The sequence below is a fragment of the Podarcis raffonei genome, chromosome 5 (genome assembly GCF_027172205.1).
Source record: "Podarcis raffonei isolate rPodRaf1 chromosome 5, rPodRaf1.pri, whole genome shotgun sequence".
Lineage (NCBI taxonomy): Eukaryota > Metazoa > Chordata > Lepidosauria > Squamata > Lacertidae > Podarcis > Podarcis raffonei.
This window is the reverse complement of record NC_070606.1, coordinates 61951441-61971495: the sequence shown is the minus strand read 5'-3', so window position 1 is coordinate 61971495 and position 20055 is coordinate 61951441. Positions and strand designations below refer to the sequence as shown.

Below are 20055 nucleotides of genomic sequence, written 5' to 3'. Positions count from 1 at the left end.
GTCTGTAGAATTGGAACAGATACGGTTGTAACGTAGTGCCTGGCTATATACAATGGACTGTTTGGTATGTTTGGGATGGTAGCTAGAGGCATGTAGATATGTTTGTCGGTCAGTTGGTTTACGGTATAAGGTGGTGTCTATGCGCCCATCCTGTATTTTTATAGTAGTGTCCAAAAAATGTATTTCTTGCATAGATTGATTCATTGTTAGGTTGATTGTGGGGTGAAAATCATTGAGTTTCTGGTGGAAGGTGTCCAGGGTCTGTTGACCATGTGTCCAGATGATAAAAATATCGTCAATGTATCGCAGGTACAAGAGAGGTTTGAGTGGGTGGGAGTTTAGGAAACGTTGTTCTAAATCTGCCATGAAGATGTTGGCATACTGTGGGGCCATGCGGGTGCCCATTGCTGTGCCGCTGATCTGAAGGAACAGGTCATCACCGAATTCGAAGTTGTTGTGGGTAAGGACAAATTGGCAGAGTTTGGTGGCAAAGTCCGCTGTGGTTTTATCTGAAATGGTGTTCCTTATAGCTTGTAAACCATCGTTGTGTGGGATGTTGGTATACAGAGATTCCACATCCATAGTAGCTAGTATAGTATTGTTGGGAAGATTATTTAAAGATTGTATTTTCCTCAGAAAATCTGTGGTGTCATGTACATAGCTGGGAGCACTGATGGCATATGGTTTCAGAACAGAGTCCATATAACCGGAGACACCTACTGTAATAGTGCCAATACCTGAAATGATGGGGCGTCCTGGATTTCCTGGTTTGTGTATTTTAGGTAGAAGATAGAAAGTTCCTGGTCGAGGTTCTGTTGGTGTGTTGGTGAGGATCTGTTCTTGGATGTGTGGGGGTAGCTCCTTAACAATCTTGTTCAGTTCTTTTTTGTATTCTTGTGTGGGGTCTGAGTCCAATTTTATGTAAAAGGCGGTATTGGAAAGTTGTCTGTGAGCCTCCTGAATGTAGTCAGTTTTGTTCATGATGACGACAGCTCCACCTTTGTCTGCTTCTTTAATTATAATGTCTGGGTTGTTTCTGAGATTATCTATGGCTCTCCTTTCAGCATGGTTTAGATTTTGTTGTAAGCGATGGTGTTTTCTGGTCACATCTGTTTGGATTCTGTGGCGGAAGCAGTCAATGTACAAGTCCAGTGTTTTTGTTTTGACTATGGCAGACCAACACGGCTACCTATCTGTAACTGAACCTAGGATTCTTGGTAAGAGTGCAGGAAATTGTAGCTTTGTGTGGCTTAAACTACAGTCTAGAGGATTCTTTGGAGCAGGATGTGTCTGCTTTAAGTGTATGGTGTGTACACAGCCTTATTTGACATTCTTTATTTATTTATTGTTAAATTTATATACCACCCTTCACCCGAAGATCTTAGGCAGTTCACAAGATAAACAAATGTGATTTGCTGTTCATGGCAAGTTACTCTCATGGCCCACTTGTCACATGCTTGATACAACCAGAGGTACCAGCTTCTGATGGAGAATGTGGGGGCCAACATCAAAGGACCTGGGGGCAGAGACGAACATGTCGGCAGCATGTCTTCCATGGCCAGCAGCTCCTTCCCCTCTGTGGCAGGAGGAGGAGAAGGAGGAGGAGAAGGAGGAGCTGGCTATTGAAGCTGCACTGTGCTCAGCTCCACACTTGGCCTCCTCCACAGAGGGCAGGTCTGTCCCTCTCCAAAAAATATCACAGGGGGACCAAAAGGGCTCAGCTTCTAGGAAGTGGCCCCCCTGATACAAACTCAGATATCAATATTTGCACAAAATGGCTGCATAACCGATCCCGCATAACCGGTCTTGTGAGAAAGTCTGAGGACTCATGGCTTGGTCTAACTCTGAAAACACCTCCCCATCCCCCACCCGATTTTCTCTGATGTACAATGGCTGGACAGCATTACTGCAGTTCTCTCTTTTTTTGCTTCCCAGATGACTCCACAATTCTGGCCTTTAAGAAGGGGGATTTACTGATTTTAGCCAAGGACAGAGGACTAGAAAAAAGCCAAGGCAGGATGCATGCCCGTGGCAGAAGACTGGAAGGAAGCCAAGGCTGGATCTATGCTCAGAATGAGCGAACTGGTAAATCTGGGCTTGTGTCACAAGATGCGATCTACGTCATCCCCACCGTTACGAAACCTTCTAGTCAATTACTGGTAAGGATAACCAAGATAAATGGCTTCCATCCCATCTCTGCTCACATCATCATCATATTTTTAAAGCACATATTCCCCTTCCAAAAAGAGTCCTGGGAACTTTAGGTTGCTAAGGGTGCTGGGAATTGTAGTTCTGTGACTGGTAAATTACAGCTCCCAGGATTCTTCAGGGGAGCCATGTGCATTAAATGTATGGCCTGGATATGACCTCTATTAAGGTAACATGCTGAAACCCACAAAAAAATCTGTAGAGTGTTTCAGAGGAATGGAAGAAAATAGCAGTACTGAACAAGGGCTTGCTTGGAGCCTTTGGGGAAATTGTCAAAGCTAACTCTGATCCTGTTTTAGAGCTTGAGTAGAAATCAGGCTTCCTCTTGAATTCCTAAATCTTTAGCAGAGCATGCTCAGAATTTTCACATGCTTATTAAAACTAAAACTGAGACCAGAACATTGGAATTATTCCCCCATAAAGGGGAACTTTTGATCTGTTGTGGACTGTAATTATTATTGAAGTACTTTAAATTGCATTTTTAACATTGTTCTCTGTTTTGAGTACAGTATTTGTTTCAATTAGCAGTTTCATGCGAGTTTCAAGTACATCGAAGCAGCAACAGTAGTTCCAGTTATACATTGACTTGATTTCTGGATTTGACATTGTGCTCTCTTGGGGCCTCTTTTAATACAATGCTTGTCCCTGTGGGAATTCTTTTGGAACTATTCCCCTCATTAAGGGAAATGTTGGCAGGCCTGGTAATCCTTCCTTGCTCTGAAGAAGTGTCTGCAAGCAGACCTGGCAGGAAATGAGTATCCTGCCCACAAATCTTTCCTGAAGCATCAGCACGGGTGGTCGGTGTCTGACATCTTGGCAAGATGCCTGTAGCCTTCAAGGGGCTGTGTCTTTTCAGAGCCTGCTGATGATGTCGCCTGAACAACGGAGGTTGGCGTCACTGAATTCTCGCACAGAGGAGCATGAGGAAGAAGAAGCAAAAGTGAAGCCATATACTCTGGAAGAATTCTCCTACGAGCACTTCAGGTATATCTATTCCTGTGCCTTGCAGCTTCCTATTCAGTTTCTCCCAGAGCCTCTTACTTCCTGAAAGTCATGCTGCTTTTTCAACCAACAATTGCATGTTATTGCGCTTAAACCCGTTTTAGTTATTGCATTCCACTCCATCTTCCATGTGATGGAAATGACTCTTGTGGTGACTCCTCTTGCTGTTCCTTATCTGCAGTGAAGCAGAGGACACAGTGAAGGTCGACCACTCCTCTGCTGATGGGCACTGAGATACTGTTCCAGCCAGGATTTTCCCCATATTCAAATGCAAATCAGAGTTGGCACCAATCTTCATTTGGCAACATAGAAAAAAGGGGCCTAATCTTCAGAAGTGTAAGAGAAACAGTGGAAACCTCCTCCCCTTGGGTCTAGTTAGCTCCTGCAAGGGTCATAATTTGGCCTGTGAGGCTGTTTCTCTATGCCCCCCTTAAGCCATATGTGTCATCAGGTGTGGCTGCATAGGAACATTCATGAGCTCAACATGCACTCCCAACTGTTCCAAGGCAAGCAGGGGTCACTCTTAATACTCTTCAGTTGATTGGTGCCAATAGGAAGCGCTGCTGGGATCAACTGCACTAGGGAGTTGCCTATCAGGAACTCCCTTGTTCAGCAGATGGCGCTGTCAAGAGTGGGGGGGGGCACCTGGCTCATTGGCCGGGTCCAGTCCCCCACCTCTGTGCTAGAGGGTGACCTGTTCAGTACTGGTAAATGTTAGCAGGGAATTTTAGGTTGGCTCCATGCCAGGCAGGGTACAGCCATAATCCTAGCTTTTTCGCAGGTGTATTACCCCTGCTTACTGGGAGGGGGAGAAGCAAAATTGTGGTGCAAGTGCATTGCTTTGAACCTGCCAGCAATTGAGTGGCTGCATTCTGCACAAGCTGCAATTTCCAAACAGTCTTAAAAGGCAGTCCCATGTACTGCACTGCAGCAATCGAAGCTTGAGGTTACCAGAGCAAAGAATACTGCAGCCAGGTTATACCTGTCCAGATAGATTTTCTCTGTTACATTTTTTATCCTATCCCAAGCAAATGTTAAGTCCAAATGGCAGTGCTTTGAGAAAATGTTCTTTTGTTTTCCCAGAGTTCCCGAAAAGGAGTCCATCAGCAAGGCGGTCTTACACAAGTCCCGTGGGCGGAGTCACCTATGGGCTCACTCTAGGGAACCCCTAAAACAGCCTTTGCTGAAGAAGGTGTGCACCAACTCTGACCTCTGGGACTTTGCTTGCCAGTCCTTCATTGATATCCTTTATGCTGGTGATAGGGTTGCATACCACCCCAATTTCCAAGTGGTGCCATATTCCAGAGTTCATGTTTCCTTTGGAAATGAGGCACAGCAGAGACTGTGGTGTCCTTATGATAAATGGTTCATACTATATACAATCTGAGCCTATGATGGAGGGGTTCATAGCATTCACACCCCCAAAAGAGAAGTCACAGAAGGCAGGTGGCCTGTTAATTGCTTTTGCTAGGCAGCACAGCCTAATTGTCACCGGGGGGCTCAGTCACTAGGAGTTCTCTGAAAAAGGAGAGGTGCTTGAAATTGCACATCATCTCTGCAAACTTTTCCTTACCTCTTTGCTCACCTATCATGAGATACATGGGAGACTACCCCTCAAAGCAGGAGAGGTCCCCTGCGGAGCTCACTGACCAGATATTTGTAGTGGCAATTCAGGAGGAAGTTCTGCGCGATGAGATCTACTGTCAGATCATGAAGCAGCTGACAGAGAACACCAACAGGTACCAAGGGCCAGACCTTTCCAACCATCTCTTACAGGACAGTTCCTTTTTATATCAATGTACCGTATTTCTTGGTCATTGTCAGAAAAAGAACTTACTGAGCTTTTAGCACTTCTGGCTTCTAGAATCTCCAAATCCAGCAGTGGAAGCCATTTCCACCCCTATGGTAACAATGGAGGGGGTGGGTCACAAAGAAGCCAGCTTGGATGGATAGTTTCCTAAGTCTCAAGAGCTGTTGGGTTAAGTAAATAAAATATATTAACGTTTCTAAGTAATTATTATTATTTCCCTCAAAACTACAGGTACAGCCTGAACAGTGGTTGGCAATTACTCTGGCTCTGCACAGGCCTTTTCCCTCCTAGTAAATCCCTGCTGAGTCACGCTCAGAAATTTATGGAGACTCGCCTGAAAGAGAACCTGGCTGTGGACTGCAGGCGTAGGATGCAAAGGGTGATGAGGTACAGAGGCTTTATCAATCCTTTGAGAAGGTTTTGTGTCCTCTGTCCCTAAGGTAACAGCAGAGTCCCACCTTGTACAAGGTGGCAGGAAATGTAAAACATATACAGTAAAGCATATGCAACATGTAACCTAATGTACAAAAGAAATTGAAAGGGACTAACCTTCCTTCCATACCAGGAGAGATTGATAGCATGACAGATGTGGGCATAATGCAGGTGTGCTCAAGACATACACACATTTCTCTTTTCTGCAGAACTCACAGGCAGCTCCCTCTGAATAGCAGGTGATGCCGGAGGGCTCTTGCTTTAGTGGGATTCGTTTTAGATTCAAAATAATTACATTTAAGGAATGAGAGCCCTGTGGTTTCTATGACGGTTTGGTTCCTCAGCTGAAGCCTCATCACAAATCCTATATTTGAAGCAACAGGTGCCTCAGAGCCCTGTGCCTGTCTTAGGGTGTAGTCCTTAGTAGGAGGAATAACTTGGGGTAAGAGAGGAGTCATCTATGAGCACAAAAATTCATGTCAGGGTAGCTGTTACTCTTCCATCAGAAGCCTCTGTTTCCTGCTCTCTTAATAGCTGTTTAGTGGCTTAACTTGAGGAATGGTCCTGGCTCAGTAGCAGAGCTCTTGTTTTGCATGCAAAGGTCTCCAGATTCTCCAGCATCTCCAGGTAGAGCTGGGAAGGATTCTCTGCCTGAAACCTTGGAGAGCCGTTGCCAGTCAGTGTAGACAGGACTGAACAAGGTGGACCAATTTTCGGACTTGGCATAAGGCTGAGTTGCAATAGACGGATGGCAGCTGCCCATGAGCAAATGCCCACCTCTGAGATTTCTACCCGCATTGCTATTTTCCAGGAGTGGCTGTCGGAAGTGGGCCCCACACAGCGTGGAAGTGGAGGCGATCCAGAAGAATATCACAAAGATTTCCCACAAGGTTTACTTTCCAAATGATACAGAGCAGGTGAGGCCAACTCTGCGATCTACCCGTATCTGTTAAATATATTGGAAGGTTGTTCTTTGTATTGTACAGTTAAAGGTAAAGGTAAAGGGGCCCCTGACCATTAGGTAAAGTCGTGACTGACTCTGGGGTTGCGGCGCTCATCTCACTTTATTGGCCAAGGGAGCCGGTGTACAGCTTCTGGGTCATGTGGCCAGCATGACTAAGCCGCTTCTGGTGAACCAGAGCAGCGCACGGAAACGCCATTTACCTTCCTTCCGGACCGGTACCTATTTATCTACTTGCACTTTGATCTGCTTTGGAACTGCTAGGTGGGCAGGAGCAGGGACCGAGCAACGGAGCTCACCCTGTCACGGGGATTTGAACCACCGACCTTCTGATCGGCAAGTCCTAGGCTCTGTGGTTTAACCCACAGCGCCACCCGCGTCCCATATTGTACATACAATCTAATAGACTTGATACTGCAGAAAAAGGAGACATGGAAGTGGGGGGAATGAATACAGTAAGCCCGCACCTTGCATGGGGGTTACATTTTGGGGAATCACACCTAAAGCCAAAATCGCATTATCATCAAAACCCATTTGGGTCAATGGTGGGAGGGTTGCCAAGGTTATTTTTCCTGGAACCCAGCCCCTTTTTCACCCTTGTCAGGTGCATAAAGTTGAATATGCACAAGCTAAATGAGTATAGGTTGTGGGCTTACTGTTCGTATTAGCAAATTCAGGTACCATTCCTTAATAATGTTTCATAACTGGCATGGCCACTCATTCAGGCATCTGTCTGAACACATGGGCTGCTCACTGGCGGAGGAAAAGAAGTGCAGGGTGAGCGCATCGCCCCTGGCAGCGCGATCCTGGTGGGGTGTCATCACAGCTGCCCCCCCCGCCTGCACTGAGCGCCATGCCCCCACAGGCGGCGTGCCACGCCCCCAGGATGCAGACCAGCCCTGCCCCCGCCTGCTCTCTGCCCCCCCCCAGGTGCCGGAGCATCCAGTGGACATAGAGAGAGGTGCTGCCTCACAGCATGGACTTGCATGTTTTCCTTCACTGGCTTCTAGTACAGCTTGGAGCCAAGGAGACAGATACCCAGCTCTTAGCGGTTTGTGTGCATCATGCAAGTTGTCCTCCGTTCCCTTTCCTTCCAGTCTACTCACTTTGGTCCCTCCACTGTTATGTTCCAGGCATTTGTGGTAGGGACAAACACAAAAGTACGGACTCTGTGTGAGACTATCGCCAGCCAGATGGAACTGAGTTCCTGGGAAGGATTCAGCCTCTTTGTCAAAACTGCAGACAAGGTAATTGGCAGAGAGGGCAGCCGTATAAAGCGAGTGTCTTTGATGGGCCCTTTTGGTCACATATCCACTGTGAGCTCTGTGTGATAATAATGCATGCTTCAACTTGTTTTTCTGGGTGAAAGAATAATGCTTTTTTTGCTTAATTTCTTTCCTTCATACGGGAAGCCTGCAACTTATGCAGGGTTTACATTCCAGGAATCGCACCTAAAGCCAAAATTGTGTATACTCAAAAACACATTCAGTGGCAGGTGGGTTTGCCAAAGTCATTTCCCCAGAACCCTGCCCTTTCCGGAGTGGACTTTGGCAAACCTGCATTATGGCACACTTTGCAAGGCCAAAATTTGGCACCCCCAAATGGATCTTCTCAATTTTGCACACCCTTGGCTTGGCGCCCTGTGCATTGGAACCACCCTCATTGCCCTAAATCTGATGCTGCCCCTTTCCACCCCCTTTTTATTTATCACACAAGTTAAATGTTTGTAAGTTGCAGGGTTACTGTACCTGTTTAATAAGACCCATGGTCTAACACATGCCAGCATCATTTGTGTTTAATTCCATAAGCTACTGCAGTTACTGCAACATTACTGCAGCGTTACTGCAACGTTGCAGTTACTGCAACGGGAACTATGGGGGTTGAACTGATTCTTTGTGCAAACTCCCCTCTCATTCATCTTTTCTTTCTTAGGTGATCAGCCAGAATGAAGCAGATTACTTCTTTGACTCTTTGAGACAGGTGACTGATTGGACGCGGAAGAACAGGCCGAGCAGAGAGGGTATGGAAATGGGTGGATGGATTCTTGGGTGTTTGTTTACCAGGGACAGCTCTGGTATTAGGAAACAGAAGAAGAGTTCAGGAAGCAACTCATTTTATTGCCAGAATTAATCAGTTCTCTCTTTGTTATCATTGCTCTCTGGTGTGTGTTCTGTGTCTACACCTGGTGGCATGAATTGATTGGCTCAGCTTGACAAAAAGGCTCATTTAAAAATAGTGGAATGAGTCCAGACTCTAGATAGTTATGTAAATAATTTTTGTTTGCCACATTAGTTGGTGGATCTGGCAATTGCTTGTTCCACTTTGAAATTTGTTCATTGCCATATAAGATATCATAACCCCCACATCCTCAAAGGAGACAGCACAATTCCATTTCCTGAACAAACCTAAATATATATTTACAGGTTCCTTCTTTGCTTGTATGCCAACTTCTAAATTTGGATTCAGTTTCATTGTTGGGTGGGCTAGGGACCATATTTTTGGCACCTGGCTTTCTTGAGAGTAATATGAAGCATAAAAAAAAATACTTATGCATAATCAGGCTATATAAATGAGTGTTATGAGATTTCTTCACCATTTAAATGTATATAACACTGTTTTCCTAGTGGCTCCAACCACTGTGAATTACCAGGTGTATTTCATGAGAAAGTTATGGCTGAATGTGACTCCTGGGAAGGACTTAAAGGCTGACTGCATCTTTCATTATCATCAGGTAATTAACAGGGTTGATATTTATAGCATACCACTGACAGTAGTGATAACAATAATGATGAGAGGTCTACAAATCATGGCCAGTCTTGATATTAAAGTTCTAGTTTCTACTAGCCAATTGTGAAGTCCTGTCCCACCACGATACACAAGCGGCAGAGGCCCTGCAGGCAGCATGCCTATGGGTGCCCCACCTGCCCTGCTGCCACCATCAGCAGAATCTTATCCATTTGGGGAGAGCTTGTAGAGCACGCAAAATCTCACATGATCTGGGGGGGGGGGAGAGATTTCCCTCAAAATCAATCCAATCTTTCCCCAAATCAGCACTGATGGTGGTGCTGGTTCTCTACCAGCAGCAGATGCAGCAGGGCAAAGCAGCAACAGCAACTTCAGGGGCTGCAGGTAGAAGGAATCAAGCTCTATGGGTGGTATTCAACCAAGTTTTACTCAGAGTAGACTCATTGAAATTAAGAGCTATTTTAGTAATGATCATTAATTTCCAGTTTCTAGTTGAATGCCACCCCTATGTATGTTTGATCTGGTTTCTCTGCCTGCTTAATTGATTAGCATAGATAAGATGCCTAAGGAAGAATTCTCCTAAGGATGCTTCCATTGTCTCTCCACCTTTTGAAACTGAGCTTAACTGTCCCAAACAATAGTAAAACTTCAAAGGTTCTTTATCACTTCATTAACTTTCCAGAGCAGGGAGGGCTGCACAATTACCTTGGCAAGTGGTTTTGTTGAAGGCTAATCATCATACTAAAAGGTAAAGGAATTGATGGGTTACTTGGTTTGAAGGAGGTAGGTCTTTTGGAATACACAGGTGAGATTAATCTCGGAGATATCTGGGATTCTCCTGTAATTATTTCCCTCTTGTTGCTGGATAGGAATGGCTGCAAGTCCAATGCCCAGAGCAGATAGAATATACTAAGGACTGTCCTTTCTGAACCCACTGTGGTTTCTCTGAGTCATACAGATTTGTGGAGAATCAGTATGAGTTGAAGATTCACATGATTTGTGGACAGTGGTTATTTACAATTCCTGGAAAATGTGTCATCATCAAACCAGTAAATGTTATAAAGCACTGAGTGTGGTCTCTTGGGCCCAGGTTTAGAATTTAGATGTTTTAATGCTTTCCCTCACTCTCACTAAGTTCCTTGCTTTGATTTTACAGGGACAAATACAGTGCCTACCCTGAAACCAAAAGCAAAGCACAATCACTCGTTCTCTCTCTCTCTCACACACACGCATGCGCGCGCACCCACCCACACTGCAGAGAGTAGGGTTAACAGATCAATGTATCTTCAATTGTATCTTTCAGGAGCAACCAAAGTATCTACGTGGATATCACAAGTGCTCAAAAGAGGATGCCATCCAATTAGCTGGGCTGATTTTCAAGGTTAACTATAACAATGATCGAACGCAATATGCAGCAATTCCCAAAATATTGAAGGAACTAGTGCCTGAGAACATGATCCGAACAGCATCTCCAGAGGAGTGGAAACGGGTAAGAAGAATGATTTGATTGTTGCTTCTTGAACAGTGGGCTGGGGCCCATCAGTGGGCCTGCCCTCTGCCTCCATTTGCCACTGACTGTGTTCCTGCACTGCCATTTTGTTTCTGGTGGCCTCAGTAACCTTTTCAAGTAGGCCCTGAGGGTTGAAGGTTTGAGAACTCTAGAGTGTCATAAATTTATATTTGTCCTGGCTTTTGTTTGGGTTGGGACCACCCTGCGGCTACTGATCATGCCTCAATAGTACCCCCTCCCAGTTTATGAGCAAATAAAACCAATTTTGCTGTCCACAAAGCTTCCCACTGTTGGCAGTCCTTTCAGAGACCCTCTGAAGTCACCACAGTTGCTAAAACTCTTTAAAAATGGCAGGCATCATGCTGTACTTACTTTATTTGGATTTTTAACTCACTCAAACCTGAAGACCCAAAGGATGGGTGTTTTCTATCATTCTAATCCAAGGGTGGGGAGGTGCTTCAGTAAATAAATTTATGTAACAAGGAGCATTAGAGAAGTTTTGCATTCTTCATACCTGGGAGCAATTACTTGAGACCCATTACTGTGAGAGAAAGATGCCCCACCATTTTGACTCGTGTGTATTTTTATGCAGAATATTACTTCTGTCGCCAGCAAACATGAACAGAAGACTGTGGACGAGGCCAAGATTGCCTTCTTGAAGTACATACATCGTTGGCCAACATTTGGCTCAGCCTTCTTCGAAGTGAAGGTGAGTTTCAAAGGTGCTGTTTTTATGTGTGCCTCCATTTGGAAAGCTGCTTTCTGCAGAGTAGAAGCTTCTTCTATTGTCCTGCTTCTTTTAAGCTCTTGAGTCTACTTAAGGCCCATTCCTGTGATGTGGTGTCTTTGGCATTGATGCCACCTCTGTTCTGAAGAAAAGCCACTTTGGGAGTGGGGTGAAATTGTAGGAGGAGATGAAGCTTAACCATTTCTCCCTTAGCTGGTTCCCAGTTCCAAATAGCTCCCATGTGTCTGAAGCCAAATATGGGAGGAGTAAGGCACTGAGTGTTTGTAATAACATTCATTATTTGCAGCGTGCAGTATTCCCATGACACACACACTTGATTTTCTTATTGTTACATACATTTTGACTGAGAACTCTTTAGATTCTTGTGCAAATAAGAGGACACTGACAGCTGGTGATTTAAAATAGTTCAACAGCTATCACTCATTTTTTTCTTCCTCTTTACTAGCAAACCTCGGAGCCAAATATCCCTGACATTGTATTGATTGCTATCAACAAACAAGGAGTCTCTCTAATACATATGAAATCTAAGGTAAGAGTCATATTTTGATACTTGACAGCGAACCTACCCATTGGAAAAGGTACACACACACACTGAGCTATGCCATAAGTTTCATTCAAAAAACCGTTTAAGGTAAAGGCATAGGGAGATGTGATGAGAGCTGTGGATTCCAGCAGGAAATGTACTTTTCTTCAACAGAAGCAGAACTGTACATTGGCCAACAGAATTTAGTTTTCAGCCTCAGACATTTATCTAGTATTCCCTTAAGCATTAAGGGAAATAAAAACAATTTTATAAAGAAGGGATAAACATGAGACCTGTACACCCAGGAAGGAGAAACTCAGATGGTATCTTCTTGGAAGGATCCTTCAGGCAACATTGCCAGACAGCAGATAAACAGAAGCTTGGCTTCTATTCTATGGTCAGAAGTGCTATTTAAGATCAATAGGGATTGGTGTAGAAGATAATCTGATGAGGCATCAGCACAGAACTGCGTCCTGGAAAACCAGATGTGCCACATGTCTCTTTTTGTAGAGAACTACCTGAGTTGTTTGTTCTAATAAAACTTACATGTAGCATTTATTTTGATTTTAAATTGCAGGAGATCTTGACAGTTTACCCTTTCACTAAAATCTCCAACTGGAGCAGTGGCAGCACATATTTCCACATGACCATAGGGAACCTGGTACGAGGGAGCCGGATCCTTTGTGAGACTTCCCTGGTAAGAAAAGCTTATGATTTCAGATTTGCTCAAGACCATCCACTGAGGAAGGAAGGACCTGGTGATTACTGGTTAACCCTTTTTCTCCTTCCTCTAATGGTGCACTGATTAAATGTCACCAAGAGCTATTTCAAATATTTACACATTGCTCCCCTTTTCTCAAACCTGAATAATTGTTCTGCCTTGGGTAGTTGCGAAAAATCCTGAAATAGATGAAGTCTCTTCTTGCCTTAGATAACATGGTATGTGTGTTAAACAGCAGAAAGATATAATTGCAACGGGCTTGGGATTGTGGAGGAAACAGAACTGGCTTGTATTATGTGCATATTGGTGGTTTTGGGAACTTAGGCACATATTATATTACTACAAAAGGTATATGGGGTAGAAGATTCACTTCTTGTGGGAGTCAAAGCTCCCACAGCTGTGCCATAGTGTCAACCTAGGGAAAATACATACACAGAGAAATGTTTTGTGTTTTAAATTAGAATGCCTCAAACTACTTAGACAGTTTTTTGAACAAGATGTATATATCTGTCAATCAGCACCCATTATTAACTTTTAATTTATTTTTAAAGTGGTTTTCTTTGTCTCATGACCAACTAGGACATTCTGAGAGATCAATTCCTTAAGACTACTTGTGCAGTCACCAAATAAGTTGGGAAGGGCATCATTTACCTCACCCTTGAAATGCCCAATTAATGTTTTATAACCCGTTTACAACCCATCTCCTGTGACTTATGATATTTTATGTTGCTTTTCCACAAACCACCGAATTCCAATTTTATCAGAGCAAAACATAAGTTTTTTGTACACTGCTTAGCAGTGTTAATATCTTAAGCCAACAGTATTTGCAGGAGTAACAACAGAATGCTGCTTATCTTAACTGGCTGGTCTACTATTGTGAAACATTCCATGACTGCTAAAGGGTCTCATGTCTGTCTCGCTCTTTCCAGGGTAGTTCATTAAATGTCTTTTATTTTTCCTTCAGGGATACAAAATGGATGACCTGCTGACGTCATATGTGCACTTGTTATTGAATGCTGCAAACAAACAGAAGGATTCACATCTCCCTGCCTAAGGATGTGCAGAGACCATCATTCACAGGCTGTGCCAAACTGAAAATTTGCCACATATTGGAAGGAATTCATTTTTAGCTTTACATTTGTCAGCGCAGTCTCTAGTTTTACCTCTTCTTGACCCTAGGGGAGTGAACCAAAAGCTGCTGTTGTAGCAAAAAGGTATTTGTTTTTAAACTAACTACAGCTTAAAACATTGTATGACTCATTGATTTCAACAAGGCTAGCTGTCATTCCCCCCGCTTTTCTGGAAGTACCGTATTTTTCGCACCATAGGACGCACTTTTCCCCCTCCAAAAATGAAGGGGAAATGTGTGTGCGTCCTATGGTGCGAATGCAGGCTTTCGCTGAAGCCTGGAGAGCGAGAGGCATCGGTGCGCACCGACCCCTCTCGCTCTCCAGGCTTCAGGAAGCTATCAGCAAGCCTGGGGAGCCCGGTGGGAGTTCCCGCGGGCTCACAAGGCTTGCGGGCAGCAGCCTGCAGCCCCCGTGAGTGTCCGCAAGCCTTGCGCGCCCGGCGGGAGCGCGCGAGGCTTGGCGCGGCAACCTGTCGCCCGAAGCACCGGGAGCCCTCCGGAGGGCTCCCCGTGCTTTGGGCGAGTGTCCGCAAGCCTTGCGCGCCCGGCAGGAGGTCCTGCCGAGCGCGTGAGGCTTGGGGCGGCAGCCTGTCGCCCGAAGCATGGGGAGCCCTCCGGAGGGCTCCCCGTGCTTCGGGCAAGTGTCTGCAAGCCTTGCGTGCCCGGCGGGAGGTCCCGCCGAGCACGTGAGGCTTGGGGCGGCAGCCTGTCACCCGAAGCATGGGGAGCCCTCCGGAGGGCTCCCCATGCTTCGGGCGAGTGTTCGCAAGCCTTGCGCGCCCGGCGGGAGCTCCCGCCGGGCGCGCAAGACTTGGGGCGGCAGCCTGCAGCCCGAAGCATGCGGAGCCCTCCGGAGGGTGCCCCGTGCTTCGGGCAGGTGTGCGCAAGGCTTGGGGCGGCAGCCGCGGCTGGGGGGGGGGATAAAATTATTTTATTCATTTCCCCCCCCAAAAAAGAGGTGCGTCCTATGGGCCGGTGCGCCCTATAGAACGAAAAATACGGTATATCCTGTACTAGATTATGCCATCCTTTCCTATTGAGCAGGGACAGGAATGCAGGACAGTCCTGGCATGTGCCAGGCATCAGCACAAACCTGCAGCACACATGGCAAAAGGTGGCTGTTACCTTTTAAGTCGTGGTGAAGTACTACAAATGAATGGAAGCAGCATCTTCACGATGTAAAGAGTCGGTCCGTGACTGTTGCCTTAGCTTAAGAAACATGCTTCTGCTAGGAAGCATGCGTAGGATTGTGTTCTGTCAGTTTCAGCAGTGAGGCTGCCTTTAGTGTCCTCACATTTTCAGCAGATGAGGAAAGACTACTGTTGGCTTCCCCCTGTCATTTGCCAAAGTAGTCACAATAGTTAGTCTTTGTTCAGCTTAGGAGAAGGTGCACAGTTTTGCAATGAAGGTTTTTTCCTGCTTGGGTATTGGGGGATTAGAGCTTCAGTAACTTTGTGCAGCTAAATGAGTGCCACACCTTTCAGAGTACTTGACCTTTGAAAAAGAACATCCAGACATTCCATGCACAGCATCCATTGCTGGCAGGGAATGCTGACCTGGGGTCAAGATTGTACTGTATTTTTGAATTCTTCATGTAAATCCAATTTGAAGTTTTTGATTAAAAATATTTTGAGTGTCCACTTTCTAAAGAGAATTGCAAAGTAATGGGAGTGATATTGTCAACTTTCTTCTAGAAATGTATATCTAAGAATAAATCAAACTCTTGAACAGCTTACCTCAGTCCTCTGTTGTCAGAATGCTTAAGGCTACAGCTTGGGTGAAAGAATCCTTCCTGCACAACAGCTGTAATTCCAGTGAAATACATTAAGCAGTAAAATCAACATTCTGCTTTAGTTAAAGGAGATGACCAGCTTCTGTATTCTTGAGGGCTACTCTTTCTCCACACAGTGGCCTGGGGCTGGAACTGTATTTTGTCACAGAAACTGATTATTCACAAGTAATTGGACACCACAATAAAGCTGGAATCCTCTAACGATAAGGGTCTCACAGCTATGGGGCATTACATTAGATGTAAATACGTACATTTGCACATTGCAGAAGAAAGATGCAACATTACACTCTGGAATATATACAATATATCTTAAAACATTTCTTTCATTTCCTTACTAGTGAAAGCTGGCAGGCATTTAACCATATTATGCTGAATATTTGGTAGATCCATCAGGACCAAACAAATGGTCCAGTAACTACAGCAGAACACCTGTTGGCCAGAGCAGCTTACAATGCTATACCTTTACTATTACATTACTTAGACGTCTTAATGACATTTCAGTAACATTTGCAAAATAACTTACTGCAGCAAGTTCTTGCACCAAATAAAAGCAATCCAAGATGTGCAGTTTTAAAATAATCTTTACTGTGAAGAGTGAGTTGTCATTTCAAGAGTATATGGTAAAATGGAGGAATACAGTATTTTAATCATGAGGATGCACCCTTTTGCTAGTGAAATTACAAGATCCTGGAGCAAAATACTGGCAGGAAACTACGTAGGTCTTACAAAAGTGTGATGCCATGCATTATTGTATGAATGGGATCTTATACAAAATGAATCATTTTTAGTAGCAAGTGATATAAAATATGTTAATACAAAAACTATATCATTATAACAATATATTATAAGCAGTTAAATCTACATTCAGTGCAATTACTGGAAGGATAATATACGTAATATGAATTAAATTGCTATTTACCTATAATTTTGGCACTTTCAGATTGCCTTGATGGAGCAAAAGTCGCTTCTCATAGACTGGTCAATAAAGCTGTAACAAACTAATACTTGTTTGTAGTTAAGATGTAAAATGTGCTTTCAACAGTTGCAAAAAAGCAACTCCACCCTTACTTTCCACCCCCCCCCCATTACTTATTTTAATAAGAAATATACACATTTGATAACACCAATGCACAACAGCATCTCTGCGTAAATGCTTGGCCTTTACATGCCATTTTTCATGCTTGCTCACAGCCCTGGTTCCCCTGATGTGCTGCTTCTGTGCCATTTTTAAACAAGGCAGCTTCTTCCTCCATTCACCAAGTGAGTGGCAATGAGAAACCACATTGTGAACAATATGTCTTCATGGAATCAGTCTGATTAGACTCTGTGGTGACAACAGCGAGAGCAAATGAGACTGTAGTGCCCTCCCTCTGAAGATTCATTCAAGCTACAGTCACACAAGAACTCATATTGGACTTACACATTCCAGTACACACCCAAATACACATTCCAGCAGACAACACTCACTGCTGGATGCACATTGCATTGCACATCCAGTCAATACTTTCTTTTTTGTAGTACTTCATTGTAAAAGTTCAATGTTGCTCGCCACCTCAACACGTACACCATTTTAACCCAAAGATGGGGTCCTTTTTCAAGGGGCACAAAATATTTACAAACTCAGGCTTCTGGTTTGGTTCAGCTCTTCTAATCACTCTCACTAGGCTGCCCTGAAACAGCCATTTACTTACCCCAATAAAAGTAAATTATTTCCCAGCCAATCAATTTTGTTTCTTTTTCAATGGACAGGTTCTGTATTTAGAAGATGAACATTGTGACAAAACTGCAAACAATTGATACTTCATATTAGATAACTCTGGAGATTTGTACCACAGTGATTACTTTCCTGAAGGTCTCCTAAGATTAATTTGAGCTATGGCATTTCAAATATCTCTCCCTAATCCATCTTTCTAACAGGACATTTCCATTCATCACAAATTTCATGTTTTAATGTATTTGCCTAACATTTCATTTTGAAAGGATAGCACTGATTTCTTACACTGTTAAAGCTGGCCTGAAAGCCTATCTGATATGGCACCCAGTCTTGGCATATTTGTATTAGGAAGAATAGTATAATAAAATCTGTTTTTCTATGGAGCACTACATTAAAATCGTTAAAGCGGATCCATATCACTTGCTGGATCAGGAATCTGTATCATAAATCTACATTGCTTTACTTACTTTCAAACATGCATCTCCACTAGTCACATATATGCCATTTTAAGGCATAACCAGCATTGGTCTAAGGCATAAGAATTGTGTTCCCTAGGTACAGGAGTGCCAGCTTGGCCCTTCAACCATGGATGCTTGGGGCCATGGGTGCCATGGCCCTGGCCCCAAAATTTGTGGGTGTCCAGCCCCTTCATGGGGAATTTTGTGGGTGCTCCGGCACCCAGAGCCCCAGGGAATTGGCACCTATGTCTAGGTATGTTGCAGAGGAAGATTCTGCATGAATTGTGTTTTGACTTCTTGACAGTAGACCCTGTGCCTTGTTCCTACAGTGCCTTAGTAAGAATGAGAACCACAATGCTCTCACACAACTTCTCCACTCACAAGGGATATCACTTTCATTTCAGTGTTGTGGGCAAACCACATAGACTCAAAGTTCTGTGTTTAACTCCATTTAAATATGACAGCACATATACATGTGTACCATTTTAAATGGAGCACATAGAGGGCTCTGGATGAGACTGACAACCAATTCAGTGTGAGTCCAAATTTAGGAGTACTTATCCTAGACACCTAAGAAAATTATGTCCTACATTGTGAAACATGTTCCTCTATATTTGTGCTTGGAGGATAGTCTCAAATCAAGAGATGGGCAATCCTCTTGTGCTATTAGTTGTGACAATACAAACTAAGTGCTAGTAAGTAAGTAGCAGATAAATAATGGTATTTGAGGACTAGTTTGGGAGAAGAGGATAGAAAAACCAGTCCTCTCCCATCAGTAGAAGCAATACAGGATTCTTAACATTGTTATAGTAGTAAATACCGTAAGTAAGATTTATGCTTTTCTATATTAAACAGTCTTGTTCTGTGCTAGTGTTTATCTTCCTATTACAGGAAAGGAAATACTATGGTGTAATTTGAGGAGAACTTAGGTTGAAATGACAAAATTATGGAGAAACACAGGGCTCCCAAACTCACATGGTCTGGTACTGCTAATGATAGGGTGGGAAGGAGCACACAGTGAAGAACTGGCAGGTGGAAGACTGCTTCATACTTCCACTGTCTGCCACTTTCCCCATACCCAGCAACCTCTCCCTCCCTGCACCATACCATCCCTCTCCTCTGGCACATACCCTGAGCTCCAAGACTGGAAATGACAGAAAAGTGGCTGGGAGAAAAGGATTAAGCACACAAAGCTGTTTTCAGATGTGTCCTGGAATATGTATTTTGCTGAGATCCACTATGTTTGGGAACATGTATTTGCTGAGGTAATAAATAGCTCCAGCTTCAGAGACCATTAAGAAGATTGCTTTCCCACTTTCACTGAAATGAATGTACATTGTAGGAAGACTACGTTTGGGTTAAGACTCCAGGGATTTACTTAAACTTTGTCACAACAGACAAAAAAAGAGTGCTTGCTAATATGGAGGAGAGGTCTAAATCAGGCTTCCTCAACCTCAGCCCTCCAGATGTTTTGAGACTACCCACCATCCCTGATCACTGGTCCTGCTAGTTAGGGATCATAGGAGTTGTAGGCCAAAAACATCTGGAGGGCTGAGGTTGAGGAAGCCTGGTCTAAACGCTCAGAAATCTAAAAAATGCAGGCACCAAGAACAGTCTCTTTCAAAAATGATAGGCTTACAGTTCAGGTACTTTGGTCCATCCAGATTCTATATTATGCAATCCTGGCCTATGCAGCTTAGCTACTACAGCAGGAAAGGTCAGCCAGATAATAAAAACAATCCAGGCTTATGCTAAATAATGTCAAACTATTAACATGAGTTAACTAACAATTGCAAGGAAAATTATTACTTGGTTTTGATTAGTCCATTGCAATTTTAAGAGAATGTTCAAGAGGCATGTTAAATGAAAAATAAATGTGTTTTTGTGCTGTTTTTGGAAGAAAAGGGTTAAGTAGTCTTTTTCTACCCAACCTTCCTGTGTTCCCACTTGCAGTGTGGCCAGGCTAATTTTGGTATAAAAGCAGAGAGAGAGAGAGAGAGAGAGAGAGAGAGAGAGAGAGAGAAGGGGGAAGAAGACAGAAGAATTCAAGTAAGTGTGTAACATGAACCTGAATCTCAAAACAAAATGGGCAAATAGTGAGAGAACATGATACACAACTTATACAAAAGGGAAAATCATAGTGCATTATTGCATATTGCCACCATTCTCTTCTGGAGGACAGCCTCTACACACACTATACCTGAGCAGAATAAACATTCAGAGTGCAAGATATAACTGGTGAGCTTTTGTTTGTCTTGAGTCCTTGAAACCATTTTTAAAAGTTCCTTTTGTGATCTGTAGC

General features: G+C 43.9%; 1 protein-coding gene across 6 annotated transcripts in view; it reads left to right on the top strand.

Annotated features, from left to right (window-relative positions):
• MYO7B (myosin VIIB) overlaps positions 1–13800 on the top strand; it is a 58635-nt gene extending 44835 nt beyond the window's left edge. For all 6 annotated transcript variants that reach the window (XM_053389623.1, XM_053389624.1, XM_053389621.1 and 3 more), the window contains 14 exons: positions 1936–2159; positions 3065–3192; positions 4294–4451; positions 4796–4949; positions 5252–5407; positions 6264–6369; positions 7547–7660; positions 8346–8433; positions 9038–9144; positions 10462–10647; positions 11261–11377; positions 11862–11945; positions 12517–12636; positions 13625–13800. In XM_053389623.1, coding sequence (XP_053245598.1) covers positions 1936–2159; positions 3065–3192; positions 4294–4451; positions 4796–4949; positions 5252–5407; positions 6264–6369; positions 7547–7660; positions 8346–8433; positions 9038–9144; positions 10462–10647; positions 11261–11377; positions 11862–11945; positions 12517–12636; positions 13625–13714 — 1832 coding nt within the window. In that variant the 3' untranslated portion in view covers positions 13715–13800. The remainder of the gene's footprint in view (positions 1–1935; positions 2160–3064; positions 3193–4293; positions 4452–4795; positions 4950–5251; positions 5408–6263; positions 6370–7546; positions 7661–8345; positions 8434–9037; positions 9145–10461; positions 10648–11260; positions 11378–11861; positions 11946–12516; positions 12637–13624) is intronic.
• The last annotated feature ends 6255 nt before the right edge of the window (positions 13801–20055 follow it).